An 18,606-nucleotide genomic window follows, 5' to 3' on the forward strand; every position below is an offset into this window, starting at 1 on the left:
CGTCTATATACGATATCATACTGTGTTGTATGACCATGATTTCATACATTTTAATATATTTGTTTAAATCACACTGAATTCAATATTCATCATCAGCCATGTTCAGTCCACTTCATCTCCAAGCCGCTACCTCTCCAGATCCTGCGATATTAATAATCCATTCAGCACCAGCACACGGGACTTTAATCGCTCCGTCTCCTCGATGGACGTCCACTCGGACGCAATCCATCCCTTCATACAAATAACGTTGATGCCGATTCTGCGATGGCAGTGGCGCACAAGCACAAAATAAACAAACACCCCATTAGTCAATAACAATGCCATTAAAATATTTATGTAAAACAATGAATAACTGGCGACGTTTCGGGCATCGGCCCTTTTTTCCCATCACAAATATCCTCGATTACGTTTTGACGACACAATCGCAACACGTTTTTATCTCCCCTAGGTAAAATGGCGGCGCGTTTAACACATGCGCGTGACGTCACTGCCCATCTAACTCTCTCATTGGTCAACGTGACTTGGGGGCGGGGGGTGTGGACGACGCAGCGTGATGCCGCGCGGCGATTGGTTGATTGCCGGGGAACCTACGTCACCTCCTGTCACGTGGCGCGGGGATTTGGCGGGAGGTGTCTGGTGGCGTCTGGTGGCGGGAAAGCGGTCGTCGATTCGCGGAGTTTCGCGTTCAGCAACAAAAAGAGTGGAGGAGTAATAAGCTGCGGGACAGAGGAGACGACGAGGAGGAAGGGGGTGTCGCAGCAGAGGCGTTCGACGGAGACGTTGGTGCAACAAAGTGAACAATGATCGGCCACGGCGGCTACACGAAGTTCGGGATCACGGACGGGGCCGTGGCGGTGAGACTGGGGAGGGGGGAGAGACTCTTCGGCTGCTATCGCTGGCACCGCTGCTCGGTTGACGCACTACGTTTGGCAAGATGTGCAAAAGCACAATTGTACAATATCGAAAGTAAAGTTGTAAATGATAAATACTCAACGCGTCGGTCGATTACTGCCTTAAACAGGCAAAATAAATATTAAAGGTGACGTTCCGGGCAATGGATCTTTTTCATAGCACCGTGACGAGTTGTATTGATATCAATATGGGTGGCAAAAACGGCTTCGGCCTCGACGGCACGACTACTCTACAATTACTGCTGCGACACGTGCTACAACGTGTACGCATATGTAAACACTTGTACACGCGTGTAGACTGCTGTTCTAGCACACGCACTAATACGCCAGTAAAAAAAAGCACGACTACAATGTTAAATCCACATGTTAATAGATATTAATGCACAATACACTGCACACACGTGTACGTGTACATATCTATACACATCACCTTTGTCAGTCTGCGGCTGGATCATAGTCCTACCCCCGTTCGTGTGGTTGGTTCCCTGTGCTTGCTTTGTGGGAGCATAGAAGTACAGTCCGACAATTAGCTTCGCTGTACTGCTCCCTCGACTGCTGCACCGCGTAGCCCCCCGTAGCAAGCAGCCGGCCGCAGCTTCCAAGCACTGAGCCAGGCACACAACTGCTGAGCTTCTCTCTAATCTGTTGGGATCGGGCTCATTCCGGCTGATTAGGTCCCAAATCACATGCTAAGTACACATCACGTGCGCGTTTATCGTACACAACTTACACATTCGTCCATTCTAACACGCACAAATCAGCGATTATTGTCTGAACCGGTACTGCACCCCCTCCCAATATCAATCCGTACTGACAGTGCGATGAAGTATGGTTAAACCCCCATCCATGACCGACATTGCTTGGGGAAGCCTTCATCCAGCAGGGGATTTACAGAGGTCCGTAAATGATTATTCGTCTAAAACTAAGCGTAAAGTTACACAAACAGTACAGTCTATAGAACGGTTAAACAGAACCCAGTGTTTGTATCTGACTTATGTGGGCCTTCATCCAGCAGTGGAGAGAGATGTACAGACCGCGGCATGCTGCACATCCCTGTCACATCCCTGTGTGTCGATCCACTGCTGGATGAGAGAGGGGGGGAGGAGGGGAGAACCCCGAGTGACGTTTCAGCATCGCGGCCCAGCGAAGGCGCGAAAACGAACTCGCGAAACCCTTTTCTGTGTTCACGCCGCTAATTATAAACAACGGAAACATTTTTGTAATCATCGGTCTTACGACAAGAGCGATAACGTATTGCGCAGATCGACGCTGTTGCTGATTGTTCGGGGTGTTGAGGCGGAGTTGAGCGAACACACGAGGCCCTGTGCAGGCCGCGTGGCCTGTGGCGCGTATTGCTAAATCCCCGAAGCGATCCACTGCTGGATGATGAGAGAGCCTCGCCAAGTCGTTTCGGGGGGGGAGCGGTAGTGAAGTCGGTTAGCTACGCTACGAACCCCGCCACCCGAGTTCGATTCCCGCTCGCGGCCAACAACACCAGTGACGATTATCCCGTAGGTCCACTCAGCCTCAAATGAGGACCTGGTGGGGTGTGTAAACATCGCCACTGGGGAGACAAAGGCGGTCGGGCGTGGTGCTGGCCACCCCCATTGTGTACCTTGCCGACCTTCATAGGTGCTACTACTCGCTAACAGCACTTGCCCAACAGTATGTTAAAGGGTATACGGGGGTCTTTGTTTGACCATATTTCACGCGAGTTGGCAGAGTGATCTCGAGTTAAATTGGCGCCATTATCATATGACCATACTTCACCACGTTGGTCATTTCGGGTCGGGGTTTATAGGGAAGCGCCCTTAGGTAGAGCACTTTCAGGTATCCACCCGCCACTGATGTTAGACGTGGCCGGGAATCGAACTCATATGGCTGAGGTCACAGGGCAGTTTGCAACACTCCTGCTCTGCCCTTGCCAACAATATACACTGCAAAAAAATCGGTGTAAGTAAAAAAAAACACGATACAACCACGCATGCCAACCACACTCCATTATCAACGTGCCCTGGTGCAGCACTACAGCCTGAAATACTCCCAATGAATAGACTACTCTCCTGCCATGAGAGTGTGAAATTTCCACCATTGGCTCGTTGCACCCAATAGACTAATAGAGTGTCCAGTTCCCCCCCCCCCCCCCCATCTTCTTCCTTCTCTTAGCCTGGCACCTGGGTTTGGTGCAATTTTACTGCCTGCACAAACTTCAATAGCTGTACCACTTGAGTGGAGGTCTGTTGTGTGTGTGTGTAGCGGTAGTGTGGTGGCTACCTCGCTGCACGACGGAGCTGGTGACATGAGTTTGATTTCCACTCATGGCCAACATTGGTGACGAATATCTGAACCTACTCTGGGCCTCCCCTAGATCGACGCTGCTTCAAATGAGTACTTGGTGCGATGTCTAAACATCGCCACTAGGGGGACAAGGGCGGCCCAGTAAAATGCTGGCCACCCACCTCGTGTTTCTCTTAGAGGTGCTCACGAACAGCACTTGCCCTAACAGTCTGTTAAGGCTAAAACTGGGGAACTTTATATTTGCAACGATGCTAATGCAATTGTGTGGTCACGGTTGGACTGCGTTGTTGTGCATTTCTTTGTTTTTTTCAGCAAATCGTGGAAGGGAAAAACCCCATTAGGCCGGTGGTGCAGGTTCTGGTAAGTGCCAAACAGATCAACCACAACAACAGTTGCATGTTACGCTCCTACGACAGCAGGACTCCAAAACATTCTGGTAAAAATCAATCTTTTCATTGGACACACTTTTATATGCACTCTAAAGTACAAAATACATTATTTTTACCCCAGAATCAATCACATTTGATGTGCTGAATACAAGTGGTTGGCGTCCTTTCGATATGTTTAATTTTTTTTAAAGCCACCCCACTTTTTTTGTGCACATCAAATGTGATTAATTATGGGGTCAAAATAATGTATTTTGTACTTTAGAGTGCAAATAAAAGTGGGCATTGAAAAGCTTGCTTTTTACCTACTTTTTTATGACCCTGTAGAGATGGAAATGATGGCTTTTGCCTATGTTAACCCTTGTCCATACAATAAATGAAAGCATGCGCATTGCTACATAACAACAGCCTACGTAATGAAAGGTTGACAGCACGCATCACGGCTATTACAATTAGAATAACGGTCATGTCGATTGCAAAGTCATGAAATTAAATTTTGAACAACACGATACGTATAATGCATTTCATTGTAGTATTTGTGATCATTAAGTACCGTACAGTATAAAAGACGGTAAGACACTGCAACGCTATAACAATGCACGCATATGGACAACTGCATATCGCGAGACCGTATTCAACATGCACAGATTTAGCACTTTATTTTAGGTAATTTATATCAACTATTTTAATTAGAAATGTTAATAAAAATAGGGAGAAGATTCCGGCATTTCATTGTAAAACCTGATCACGGCTCTCACCTGCTCGCTCACATTCAGCATATTACCATGTCCCTATGCGTGTCACAATGGGTGTGGCAAAGCAAACGATAATACTATTAAGATTTAAACTATATAATCTTTTTAGCAATAGTAGTAATATTATTTGGGTCTTTCGGTAAAGTCACGTAGATAGGATTCAGAGAAAATAACAAAGAACAAGAAACTATTATTTTCTTTGAACCTATCTACGTGACTTTACCGAAAGACCCAAATAATTTGAATTCCTGCAGTCACGAAAGCTTTAAGTCAAGAATAGTAATTATTGTAATTGGTGGTCTCGCATTAAGAGGGTACAACAGCGGCCGCTACGGCGCCATGACGAGTGGCGATGTAAGCGCTCCTTTCATTGGGTCAGAGGCTCCCCAACAGCCACTCTGATAGGACGAGACGATTGCCCTCGTAGCTGGGGGCGACCATTCGAGATTTTAAAAAGGGGGGGGGGGTAAAAGGAACGAGGATTATTGATTTAAATTAAGTAAAAAACCCGAATAGCGCAGGATCAGTAGGACTTGGACCGTTTTTTAATGAAATCTTGAATTGTCACGCGATGCGAGTCTGTGTATAACATTTCAGCTTGTTAGAATTTGTAGATCCGAAGATATTAAGCGTCAAAGATTATAAAGAATATAAACAGACACACGGCAAGTTCAATGAAAGTGTAATAAAATCTGTGGTGATTGGAGATCGCATCGCAAATCCTGAAATCCACGGAGCACCATTGCGCAGATTCATGCCATAATCCGACAAAGGAAAACTAGCACCGATGTGGTGTGTGGCAGATTACAGGAGGAATTCTCCACTTCCGCAAGCGATCCACAAATATTTTTTTGTGAATTTCCTGTCAGTTGTGGAATTTTGGGAATCCTGCTGGTACTGAAATTGCATCGCACCGAGCAATGAAAATAATTTAGAGATTTGTTTTAAAAAATCTTAATTATATAAAGTGCCTTATCGAAATATCCCAAAGTGTCATACATTAAAAAACTACTCAGAAGTATAGATAAACTCCAATTAAAATGCAGTAAAAGCCAATAATAATTACAACTATACTTCCATGAAAGCCAGTAATAGTAATATTTACACTCACAGAACACTCAATTTTCCCATCACAGATTTGAACTTTCGCGCCAAATAGAGATATATAGATCACCGATTGCGCCCCTGTGTGGCTTGACCATCCACGGTTGACACGAGATGCCCTGTATGCTTCATAAAACATGCTGTACGAGTTATATTTAACACAATCGAAATAATAATATTTGACATAAAAAATACTGTTTCATGTTTGGGGTAATGTAGCGTAACATGAAACAAAAGGAGGGGTGGGTGTCGTATTATGAACCGTGACCCAAACCACATTTTTCCCCATCTGCCTTTGAGTTTGCAGATCACGGAATTTCCGATTACTGCTATGTTCAGGAATGTAATTCCCGCAATGGGCAAAGTTTGGGTGTTTAGATGGAATCCGATTGAAATAGAAAAATCCTAGAATAATTAGTAACAATGACTACACTTGAAGTATAGATAGAATGGAGATCACGCTTCGATAAAAGTCAGTAATAATTACAATCACAATTTAGATGAAATCTGTGCTCATGTTGCAATTGCTCGAACTAAACTGTTCACAGAAGCAATACAAATAAAACAATACAAAAGAGATGATAAAACAAAGTCGTTAATCGATTCTTGAGTTGGATCGTGACCCCAGATTGCGACCCCGGATCGCAAGCTTGGATTGTGACCGATTATTAAATCTCTGGGAGATCGAACCGTCACCAGCTATGCCACGTTTATTTTTGGCGTAGCAATCATTGTCTGACGCTCCAGCGAAATAAATCTACTTTGCAGGATATACACGAATTTGAAAAAAAACATTCTTACACACAAAATGTAATAACCGATGTTAATTAAATTTGCTTACTCCACGTTCAAAATCCACGCGCAGTGAACTGCATATTATTGAAACAAATAACGCACACAAGGCACTGAAATTGTTGGAGTGCATTCCGTGACCAGATCGACTCATGTGAAGGTGCTGGCAGGATTGTTGCATCGTTCCATTGTGAGAGGTGACGAAGGCTTGGGGAAGGCCTTCTTTCAGCAGTGGATTGAGCATGACCGATGACGCTACTGCGTGACTGCTGTGGCGATGTGGGTTGCAGGCTCTCAAGCCGGTGCCCAACACGCAGGGCAACACTGTTGAGCGCTATCGCGTGCTCATCAGCGACGGGGTCCACTCCCACTCGTGTGCGTAACCACGTCAAAGAGTACACACATCACGAACGACTGTCACGCACAGCCAGTACACATCCATCACAAGTATTACACACACCCATCACACACATGACACATATCAAACACATCCATCACAGACGTTGCACACATCACTTGGTACACATCACTTGCACACACCCATCACGCACGGCCGTCACGCAAACACCCATAACACACCCATCATGCACACAGCCAGTACACACCCTTCACATATATCACTTTTACACACCCATCGCGCACGGCCATCACAAACACCCATCACACAGAGTCCTCATGCACACACAACAGGGTACAACACCCATCACACACAGCCAGTACACACCCATCACGCACACAGCCAGTACACACCCATCACAGACATCACTCACACACACCCATCACACACACGTCCGTCATGCACCGCCCACCACACACCCATCACAAAACAAACACAAATATCCCCCGCATAGTCTGAACAGACTGTTGGGGCAAGTGCTGTTAGCGAGTAACACCTATGAAGGCCGGCACAGCATACGAGGAGGGTGGGTGGCCAGCACCACGGCAGGCCCATAACACACACCCACCGACAACAACATTCTCCGTCAAGGAAATGTACACGTCCACAGCTCTGTGTCAATCCACAGCTTGGATGAGGGCATGCCCACGCTGTGCTGTTCATAGGAGGTTGTTTGACCATACATACATACCCCTGTGTTGTGAGTTGTGCTGCATCTCAACCACGGTACCCCCCCCCCCCCCCCCCGCTTTTTGTGCCTGACTACAGCCGTCATGTTGGCGACACAGCTGAACCCGCTGGTGGTGCAGGGCAAGGTGAAGACCCACACGCTGTGCCGACTGAACAAGTTCATCCTCAACGACATGAAGGATGGCAGGCGAGTGGCCGCTTGCTCACTCGCTCACTCGACTGCGTGCGCCACGATGACGACCCCGTGACCTTTTTCGACGCTTTCCAAAAAGACGAGGGTTTGTGTGCGTCAGTGCCAACCGGTCCGTCTCTGTCCCATCTGTAACGCGGAGTCACGATAACTGGTGACGATTATTCCAGTGTGAACAAAACAAAAAAAACTTTTTTAAACATTCTATCAGCTCAAACTTGATTTCAAGCTTTCGTGACTGCAGGAATTACTCTTTGGTTCTTTCGGTAAGTCACGTAGAAAGAAATGAAATTAATGTGTCTATGTTGTGTGTCTCTCTGTGTGTCTGTGTTGTCTCTCTCTGCTTGTGCGTCTGTCTGTGTGTGTCCGTGTCTGTGTTTTGTCTCTCTCTCAAATTTAGTTCTACATGATGACGGTTGCTTGTGTTGCAATCGAAACGTCGTACTCTATTATGTATAAAATAAATAAATTATTTCTACGTGACTTTACCGAAAGAACCAAAGAGTAATTCTATCAGCTGCATGGCCTTCTGAGAATGTATAATGTCTGCAACATTGATTGAAAACAAGCAAACTCTTCGACATTCGGTTCTCGCAAGCAGTCCGGCTTCTTTGAACCAATGCTGGTGAACTGCCAGATGTTTTATGGCAGGGACTCTGTGTGATAGATATGGGTCTTAGTGTGACACAAAACTACCATGCATGTGTATGTATGTTGAATTTCTTTTTCACCGTACGTAGCCAACCGTGCTAACCAGTTGCTACGTACAGTGAGGATTCTGCCCACCCATGTTGACTACCAGACTGACTTGCTTCCTCTCTGGAGGAGTCAAGGGCACGTGACCTGAAGCGGTGTCTTGATTGGAGGAGTTAAGGACACGTGGCCGGAAGTGGGGGTGCCGTCTTTGATAGAGCAATGTGCGGGACCGGGGCCAATGGATTAAGGGGGAGCGCGTGGGGGATTCGGGGATCGTTCGGGGATCAAGAGAGTTAACAGGCGCGCACATCGTGAGCAGCCTAGACCAAGTTAGCCACACTTAGCAACAGAACCCGGTGTACAGTGAATTGTCTAATAAACGCGTTGCCTCCTACAACGGTGTGTGTGCACCTTAGTCGACATACACTACACATGTATTAATATACCCGTTTTAGAACTGCATCGGGATAGGGACTGGCAAAAGGTCACTGGGCTCCACTTCCCTACTCGCGTAGGGGGGGGCGACGATCAGGAGCGTGGTGCAGAGGGTGGGTGGGACGCTTCTTGACGTCGTCGCCGGTGGTGTTGCCACCGCGATTCCCCCGCAGGAGAGTGGTCGTCGTTATGGAGATGGACGTCGTGATGTCGGCCGAGGAGGTGGGCGGGAAGATCGGGAACGCCCAGCCCTACACGGACGGAGGCGGCAAGGCGCAGCAAGGTGACGCAGAAATCCGCGCTCCCCGCAGCCTCGTGCCACTGGTGATGGTGACTTTGCACGTTGCCGTGACCGGGAGCAGTCTGTCGGTTTACCTCTGCCCAAGTTTGACTTTCTATTGATTGTAGACACAGAGTTGGTTGCGGCTGGGAGAGGTCGATGAGCTGTGAAGCTTTTGTTCACAGGTGTCCAGCCCAAGTTGGGGTTGGCGTTGGGTGGAACATTACAGAGGCAGTTACGTAGATAAAATAAACAATTGAACCTCATTTGTACACAGACTTGATCATACACACTCATACATGTACAGATTCGTACACATGAACCTTATGGTGGTACCCCGGGGTACCATAGTACCCCAGCTCTCGCATCATGTCCGTGACGCAGTCGGTTTTTGTCTGTTGATGGTCGGCGATGCGGCAATCGATTCATCTCGACGAGCTGTACACGATGCACCACTATGGTGCGTACGAGCGTTCTCAGCGCAGTCGTCCTCGCTGCGTTTCGACATCGTGGAGTAGCACTGATTTCGGATTGATTGCTACCCCAGTCGCGGAGTTAAGGACATCCCTGGGAAAAATAGTGTCCCAGAAATAACATTTAATTGCCTACTCACTAGTGCTCAGACTCACTCATACTCCGACTCACTTGTACACAGACTCACTAATATCCAGACTTCCTCATACATACTCACTCATATATAGACTCACTGGTACAATAACTTGGACAATCCAACAGCATAATGTAGAAAAAAATGATGGCAATAGTTACAAACGATGGTGGAAAAGGTTACATTCCTCTTGTAGATTTACAGCTGTAAAATCATAGTGGCAAATGAAAAGCGGTCCTTAATTTATCACCCCTCGAGAAAGATGGCAATGATGTATGTATGTTGAACTTCTGTCGCACCGTACATAGCCAACCAGGCTAATCGGAGGTGCAGGAGAAGGACAACAAACAAAACACAAAAAGCAGATGATGATGGGCTGACTTAACTAGTAGGGGCGATCAGTAGTGCCCTCTGTACATTTTAGTTATAAGCAGCGTCCCAGGGAATTTGGAAACTGGCCTCGTTCTGCATGAAGTCACTGCAGACTGTGAAATGTAATGCGTAATCCTCCTGTGAGCGATGCTTACTGCACAGCTTGAGTTTGCGTGACGAAATAAGCGCAATAGTCGCAGTGAAGGAGCCCGTTTCTTGGACCGTACCAGCCTTTAATGGGCGCTTGATAACCACGTCACATACCCAGGCAGTCTGTCAGAGGCTTACGCAGGAGAGCTTTGCCTTTGTACTGTTCATAATACAAAGACGGTCCCGCGGTGGCGAGATGTTAACTCTCCCGTCTGGTATGCAGGAGGTCATTGGTTCCATCCCGACCCTGATGCCTGGTGTATATTTGGAGTTTGCGGTGTCTCTTTTTTCTCCACATTTAGAAACATGCGTTTACAGTATTTGGCTGCTATAAATTTCTACATGCTGAGCCACTTCGATGAGCTGTCATTTGTGGCCAAGTTGCTTCTGAAAAAAAGCTATATAGCTCAGTGGGCCTTACATGGTAAAAATGATCATTGTTCATAGTTTAGTCTCAGTGGTCATTTACGAAGTGCTAAATCGTGCTTAAAGAATCAGTAATTCGCAGCAGTGCCGTCTCGTCATCGCGCTGTGTTGGTTAAATTCATGTCTCGAGGGCTCTGTTGTTTTAGAGTTTGTTCGGTCGGGCATCGCGCCTTGCGACGGGGCCCACGTTCTGGAAAGCGTGGTAAGCGCACTTGTCCAGTCGGGCCCGTGTAGCCACAAGATCAAAGACAAAGATTCTGCCGTATAGCCTTTCAGACACTGGCGGAGCCAGTTGGGGCGGGGGGCGGGGGTGGCACGTGCCCCCCCAATGATCCGATCAAAATCCCTAATTTCGATCGGATCAATGGGGTTTATTAGTAATAAATCGGCATTTTGGACCCCCACTACCACTGTGTAGCATATTATTATGTGCCAGGGACTCTATGAGATGATAGGACGATAGTCTGAGTCTATAATTGGCAATAAGTAACGACAAAGCGGTTATAAGTAACTCACAGAATTGTGCGCAGTTGCGTATACAGTACATGACTTCCCTGAAGGCATTCACCTTCAGCGAGCGTGATGCTGATCACACACGGTTCGAATTTGACCCTCAATCAATGGCTGCACTATCGCCGCACGCATCGAATAAAAAGCAAGGGACAAGTCCTTACTTACTAACAACTATAATTTTTCTTTGCTGGAGGGTTTGCCCCCCCCCCCACCTGGAAATCCTGGCTCCGCCATTGCTTGCAGACTTTGCGGCAGTGCGCGAGGGGCTAGGTGGCCAGCACCACGCCCCGGCACCTTTGTCTCCCCAGTGGCGATGTTTTTTTACACACCACACCAGGTACTCATTTGATGCTGAGCCGACCTAGGGGATGCCTAGGACCAGTTCAGATAATCGTCACTGGTGTTGGCCATGAGCGGGAATTGAACTCGGTCGCCGGGTTTGTAGCGCTGCGTGCTAACAACTGCGCCACCGCTCCCCACAACCTCGGAGCAGCAGCAGATCTCAGCTGCTCAAAAAGAAAAGGCTTTATCCTCTGGCAATAATACAGAAGATGTTATAATGTTCAATCACTAAATAAATAGGCATGAAGTCCGTGGTTAAACATTAAAACAAATATGCTTTGATGATAATGTATGCACTGTTTTTGAAACTGATTGGCCTTCACCAGAGACCGCTTCCTTTGTATTGCCTTGACTCACCGTTGCTATAGATGAAATAATGCCAAAAAGCATACAGCCTTGTGGGAACTGTCACATGCCTCGTGCCTGCCCTTAATAGGCGCTCGCTAACAACAACATGTTTCCCCAAACAGTCTGCTCAGGATATACCGGTGATCGTTGTTTGTTTGTGTGTCCCACAGGTAACCAGACGGTGGCGGCAAATGGTGGGGCAGGCGCGGGAGGTGGAGGAGGGTACCTTGGAGGCGGTGCCGGCACTGGTGGTGGCTTTGGTGGTGGCTTTGGTGGTGGCGGGGGGGGACCTATGGTTAAGGCAGCGAGCTTCGGCTCCTCCGCGTACCACCCCGCTCCGCCCACGACTCCTGGCGGCTCGGCCGTCCGTGCGGTGCCCATCTCCAGCCTCAACCCTTACCAGAACAAGTGCGTCATCGGTCGGCTCGCACAACAACGGCGTACCTTTTCCGGTTAAAAAAATTCTAATTATATAAATAATTGCCACCCAGTTTAGTAATACCCGCCTTGATCATTCACTCGCAGCATTCCATCGGCCTGTTGAAGCCGTCCACTGGATCACTCCGTGGCCTCAACGTGAACTTTGCCAATCCAGCTGTTCGCTGTACGAAACGTGTTAATTGTGTGTTCGTCTATTCCATTCCTGTGTATTGCAGCAATGTGTTCAGGAGCTAGATAACCGACATCAAGGTCTGCAGGCCATGACGAGAGGGCTCCAGGAGAGAGAGAGGAGAGAGCATTTGTGTAGTTTTGCTGTTCCTCTTCCGTTTAAGGAGCGCAGACTAACAGTGGTTTCATGCACGGGTCCATAGTTGGGATTAGATGGCCACAATCGCACTACTGTAGCTTGGGACTTGAATTTTCCATTCATGAAGGAGATGTGCGCATCGGCCCACTGAAGTTATAAACTGAACAATGAAGTATTATTTGATCAGGTAAGACCCACTGAGCTATATAGCTTTTTTTCAAAAGCGACCAGTTATCAAAAATTATAGCTTAACGAAGTGGCTTATCACGTGGAAATTTATAGCAGCCAAATACTCTAAACGCACGTGAATTCTAAATGAGGAGGGAAAAACCGGAGGACCTGGAGAAAAATAGACGCGACCATGGAGCCCTAGTGGACATACAAACTCCAAATACACAGCAGCAGGCGTCAGGATCGGGATGGAACCCCACGACCTCCTGCATATCAGGCGAGGTAGTTAACATCTCGCCACCTTGATGCCCCTAGGTGGACGATCCGTGCGCGCGTCACCAACAAGCAGAGTATCCGCACGTGGAACAACTCGCGCGGGGAGGGGAAGCTGTTCTCCATGGACCTGACGGATGAGAGTGTGAGTTGGAGCGGAAATTCTTTTGAAATTATTTTATTTAACTTTGGTTACGTTTTTGTGCCATTTGCACACTTTCTTTTGTAGTGCAGTTGTTTTTGCTCCGATTTCTGTTCTGCTTCATTTGCTCCACTTAGTTTTTATGTTGATTGCCTTTGTCATCATGATGACCCCCTGGGGTCATTTTGGCAAATGGACTCGTCCTTGTCTGTTGAGCTCTCACCAAGTCAACTTTGCAAACAGCCGCAGAACCACCCACCACGTGACATGGTTGTTTTTGTGCTGATTTCTCTTCTCTTCGATGCCGTTCTCACCCCCGTCACCCTGTGTGATCGGGAGTTGACTGCGTTGCGTTTGCTGCGTTCCACCCACAGGGAGAGATCAGAGCCACAGCCTTCAAGGAGCAGTGCGACAAATTCTTCCCGATCATCCAGCTCAACCAGGTACGACACCCACGGTGCCAAGGCTCCGGTGGTCAGGCCTACAAACCCCCTGCCCTGCCCCCACCGTTCGTCGTCGTCGTTTTAACGCGTCCGCGTTTGTCCCGTACAGGTTTACTACATCTCGCGGGGGTCGCTGAAAACAGCCAACAAACAGTACACGTCCATCAAGAACGACTACGAGATAACGTTCAATAATGACACCACGGTGGTGCCGTGCCCCGACGCCCCTGAGCTGCCCATGGTGCAGTATGACTTCCAGCCCATCGCGTCCCTCCAGGACCGCAACAAGGACTCCATCCTGGGTGAGCGATGCGGAGAGAGCGAGAGAGAGAGAGGGTGGACGTGAGAGAATGGGGTCGTTTGACGTACAACCCGCTCCGATTCTGTGAATTGTCCCGCAATTTGATTTGTGTTATCAATTCTTTTTTTTCCCCTCTCAGAAGTGTTTCTTTCTGCCCAATATTTGGAGACCCAAACCAGAAGCAATATTTTTTTTTCGCAACTCTGCAATCGCATTTTATGTTGACAGCCGCCCCATCGGCTAATCTTATACATTACGAGACAAAACACCCATGCATAAATTCAGCTCTTGCGAATGAAAACTCTGTTGATCAAATTAATATTACTCAATCTTGATTTGAAGCTTTCGTGACTGCAGAAATCCATACTTTGGTTCTTTCGGTAAAGTCACGTAGGTAGAAAAAAAAATAGATCCCGACGTTTCGATCGCCATACAAGCAACTGTCTTCAGGTGGGAGTGAGAAACAGGCTGCTGAAACAAGTCCTCATATATAGAGAGCTGAGGGGGGGGGGTGCCGCATCGGGCAAGAGGGTGGGGGCTGGAGCTTGTGCTGAGGAGGTGGCCATTGTATTGTGAGAGATTAGCATGTCAATGTATATTGACGGTATATCAGCCACTAGGGGGATATAGCGCAGCAGGAGACACAGACGGAGAGAGACACATAGAGACACACACCTAGAGAGACACAGAGACACACCCATACACAGAGAGACACACACAAAGTGACACAACAACATCACAGCCAGTTATAGTCTGCTAAAAAACGAGAGCCATCACTACATCAAGGGAAAGGGGGCAACATTGGCTTTGTTAGTGAGACATTTAGCCCGTTAAAGTAAAGACATTTAACTTGGTAATGTAACTCGGAGAGTCGGAAAAAACTGCTGACAATGGCAGGTAGGATGGAGACATCAACAACCAGTTCAAGCTTTACCTAGTTAATAACGTCCTTCCAATTGTAATAAAGGACTCTCTCTCAGATGTCGATCTCCGTTGTCCTTTATTGGGTTCGTAGAATCTCCGTACCACGGCGTCTCGCTCAGGCCCGCGTCCCGCTCGACGACCTCTCCACAGCCCTCGGCTGCTCCGTTGTGCAGTCTCCCTGCTGCTCCAATATGCAATCTCCCTGCTGCCCCGTCAGGCAATCCTTGCAGCCACACCGCTGCCCCGCTATCTAGCGTCACTGCTGCCCCTTTCACAGCTAGCCTCTCACTGCCCCGTTAGCTCTCTTCGTCTGACACCGATGGCTGTCGGTGTCGACGTCTCGCACCGCGTGGCGACCGCGCTACACTCTCCGTCTTGCCCAGCGTGGCCTCCTCGTATTTCACTCCGTCTCAACTCCCCCTTCCGGTTCTCTCCCTAAATCCTCTCCCCCACGTGACCCTAACTCCACCCACTCCCCACGTGACCCAGACTCCGCCCCCCCTCAATCCTTGCTCGCATTACACAATGATTGCTCACTTCTTACCCATCTTCTCGTTTGAAATTGTGTCTGTTTATATATCTGGATGGCTTCATGGACAAATTTTTAATGGTAGCCCGAAGGTTTGCAGAGTACCTTGGTCTCGGAAATAAGGACTTGTTTCAGCAGCCTGTTTCTCACTCCCACCGGAAGTCGATTGCTTGTGTGGCGATCGAAACGTCGTGATCTATTTTTTTTTTCTACTACCGATGTGACTTTACCGAAATAATCAAAGCATATTCATATTACTGTTTTTTTAGCTGAGTGGGTGGGTAAGTGCTGCCTCCCAGTGTGTGGATAAGAGGGCCACTCTAAAAGATATCAGAACTCATTCTTCGATATCCGCTTATGCGGCAGGGAGGTGGGGAAAGGTGGGGGGGAGCGTTGTGTAATTTGCGTGACTTTTGGGCTCATGCGCGTAGACGTGCTGGGCGTGTGCACGAGCTTCGAGGAACCCACCAAGATCACCATCAAATCGACCAACCGCGAGGTCAGCAAGCGCAACATCCAGGTCGTCGACGCCAGCTGCAAGACGGTCAGCGTGACCCTGTGGGGCAACGACGTGAGTGTCATCGTCGTCGTTTTTATTCTGGATATCGATAGGGTCGTTGAAATCCGTTGTTTTGTGTTACCGGTAAACCAGTAAAAACTGGTTTGTGGCAAATATAGAAATGTCTAGAGCAGGTGTCGGCAACCAAAATAACAAGAAGAGCACTTTCTTTGAATTTGGAAAGTGGGGAGCTGCCACTGGCTTAACGCTGAGCAGACGAATTGGCCTCCAGATGGCGCCGGTTGGACTCCCATCTACCAGTGTGGCAGTTGAGACGAGTTGGTACGATTTTCTTAAATTCCCAACGCCCGCCCCCCATCCCGTGCGGTGTGTCGCTGGTGCAGGCGGAGACGTTTAACGGCGCTAATCAGCCCGTGCTGGCCATGAAGGGCGTGCGCCTCTCCGACTTTGGCGGCCGCTCCCTCTCGCTCATCAGCTCCAGCCTCATGGTAGTCAACCCCGACATCCCCGAGGCCTACAAGCTGCGCAGCTGGTAACCCCCCCCCCCCCACTCCTTCCCATAACCAGACGTCTTACACTAAACAGACCCTAATACTAACCCTCACCAGACCTATAACCATAATCACACCTTAAGCCTAACCGTAACTAGACCAATAACTCCTAACCCAGACCCCAAACTCCTAACTGCAACCAGACCCCAAACTCCCAACCCTAACCAGACCCCTAACTCCCAACCCTAACTAGACCCATAACTCCTCACTGCAACTTAACCCTACTCTCCACCATATCCTGAGTGCAAGTAAGAGCCCCGACACTTAGCCCGAACAACAGTCTTAATCTAAGCATTGGCAAAGCTGCTAGTGTCTTATTCTTGGTTCTTTCGGTAAAGTCACGTAGAAGGGAAGTAATAAAATAATAAAAATAAAACATAATAAAATAATTCTCACGACGTTTCGGCCACAACGCAAGCAGCCGTCCTCAGGTGAAAACCAGGCCCGTCGAGGCGACAGAGTCTGAATGAAGCAGCACACGAGCTTGGAGCATATATATAAGCTGGGCGCATTGACAAAGGAATTTGCATATCACGAGGAATTTAGCATATTTATGGGAAATGCAGGAATGTGATTAGTACTGCATATGCATGTGCATTATGCAGGATTAACAGCATCAAAGGGAGCTACAGTTGCTGCTGCTGCTGCAGTTGCTGCTGCTGCTGCAGTTGCTGCTGCTGCTGCTGCAGTTGCTGCTGCTGCTGCAGTTGCTGCTGCTGCAGTTGCTGCTGCTGCTGCAGTTGCTGCTGCTGCAGTTGCTGCTGCTGCTGCAGTTGCTGCTACTGCTGCTGTAGTTGCTGTTGCTGCTGCAGTTACTGCTGCTGCTGCAGTTGCTGCCTTATCCATTTTTAATATAACACTATGTATTATTCTACCCACCTTAATGTGTATCACACTGCTATATATTTACTATACAATTACGACACCATACATTACTCTGCACACTGCACCATGCCAGTGAGTGGAACGCGGTCTGAAAGTCACCGTAAACGTGAACACAATCAGTTAAGATCCGAAATGGTTTATTACGTCCTTCCAATGATTGCTAAGCCAGAATCCATCTTCTCGGTTAAAATTGTCTCTGTGTTTGTATATGTGGATCGCCTCATGAACGAATCTCTCATGATAGCCAGATGGCTTGCAGAGAACCTCTGTCTTGGAGAAGTCAATGTCATGTGAGCCCACTGAGTTGTAACAGTGATCTGCCACGGCTGAGGTGTTTGTCCTACCGTGTTTCAGGTCTGCTTTATGTTCACGGATGCGGTCCGAGACATGTCGTTTGGTTTCCCCAATGTAACTGCTACCACAGAGGCAACTTAGTTTGTAGACGCCAGGGTACTGTATGTCTGGAACCACATCTTTTACAGACGGTACCAGATCACGGATTTTATGTACTGTGTTGAATCGGACCTGGATCTTGTGTTTAATCAGGATTTTGGAGATCTTTTTTGTGACCCCAGCAATGTAGGGTAAGGTGATGGTCTTGAAAGGCTCCTCAACAGGATCCTTCTTGATGGTTGGAGTGATGGCTTTGCGGATTGTGTAGTCGGAGTAACCATTAGCCTTAAGAGCTTGGCGTACGTGTTTGAGTTCACTGGAAATGTGTTCCTGGTCGGAGATGCATTGGGCTCTATGATATAGAGTCTTGATGAGGGAATTCTTCTGGGATGGATGGTGGTGGGAATCCGGTTTTAGGTAAGCATCCGTATGGGTGGCTTTCCTGTAGACAGAGTGGCTCATTGAACCATCAGGTCTCCTTTTGATTAGGACATCCAAAAAGGGTAGCTTGCCATCTTTTTCGACTTCCATGGTGAATCTGATGGCTGGGTGTATGGAATTGATGTGGTCGAGAAATTGGTCTAGAGCAGGCCGGCCATGTGGCCAGATGACAAAAGTGTCATCTACGTACCTCTTCCATAAGGTCGGGCGTAGAGTGGCAGTCTGGATGGCGTCCGTCTCAAATTTCTCCATGAAGATGTTGGCTACAACCGGAGATAGGGGGGAGCCCATTGGGGTGCCCTCAGTTTGCTTGTAGAAAGTTCCATTCCAGGTGAAGTATGTATTGGTTAAGCAGTGTCTCACCAGGGGGGGTACCCCAGCATTCAGTCCTTGATGAACCAAGTCTTCAATGATTGCGATGGTGTCAGGTACAGGAACCTTGGTGAATAAGGAAACCACATCAAAACTGACAAGCAGGTCGTCTGGGGACAGGGCAATCCCCTTGATTGTCGATACCAGGTCAGTAGAGTTTAGTACCGCAGAGGTGGTTTTTCCAGTGAAAGGCCGTAGGATTTCAGACAAAAAACGAGCCA

At 48.0% G+C, this 18,606-nt stretch overlaps 1 protein-coding gene across 1 annotated transcript in view; it reads left to right on the forward strand.

The window, feature by feature from the left end:
* Positions 1-593: 593 nt before the first annotated feature.
* LOC133348780 (replication protein A 70 kDa DNA-binding subunit-like) overlaps positions 594-18,606 on the forward strand; it is a 38,267-nt gene continuing 20,254 nt past the window's right edge. The window contains exons 1-11 of the mRNA XM_061561770.1: positions 594-854; positions 3,522-3,569; positions 6,537-6,621; positions 7,412-7,520; positions 8,828-8,937; positions 11,863-12,100; positions 12,927-13,029; positions 13,401-13,469; positions 13,579-13,771; positions 15,655-15,794; positions 16,127-16,275. Coding sequence (XP_061417754.1) covers positions 801-854; positions 3,522-3,569; positions 6,537-6,621; positions 7,412-7,520; positions 8,828-8,937; positions 11,863-12,100; positions 12,927-13,029; positions 13,401-13,469; positions 13,579-13,771; positions 15,655-15,794; positions 16,127-16,275 — 1,298 coding nt within the window. The 5' untranslated portion in view covers positions 594-800. The remainder of the gene's footprint in view (positions 855-3,521; positions 3,570-6,536; positions 6,622-7,411; positions 7,521-8,827; positions 8,938-11,862; positions 12,101-12,926; positions 13,030-13,400; positions 13,470-13,578; positions 13,772-15,654; positions 15,795-16,126; positions 16,276-18,606) is intronic.

Source organism: Lethenteron reissneri, chromosome 28 (genome assembly GCF_015708825.2).
Source record: "Lethenteron reissneri isolate LAM-NWPU_2019-01 chromosome 28, ASM1570882v1, whole genome shotgun sequence".
In the NCBI taxonomy this organism is placed as follows: Eukaryota; Metazoa; Chordata; class Hyperoartia; order Petromyzontiformes; family Petromyzontidae; genus Lethenteron; species Lethenteron reissneri.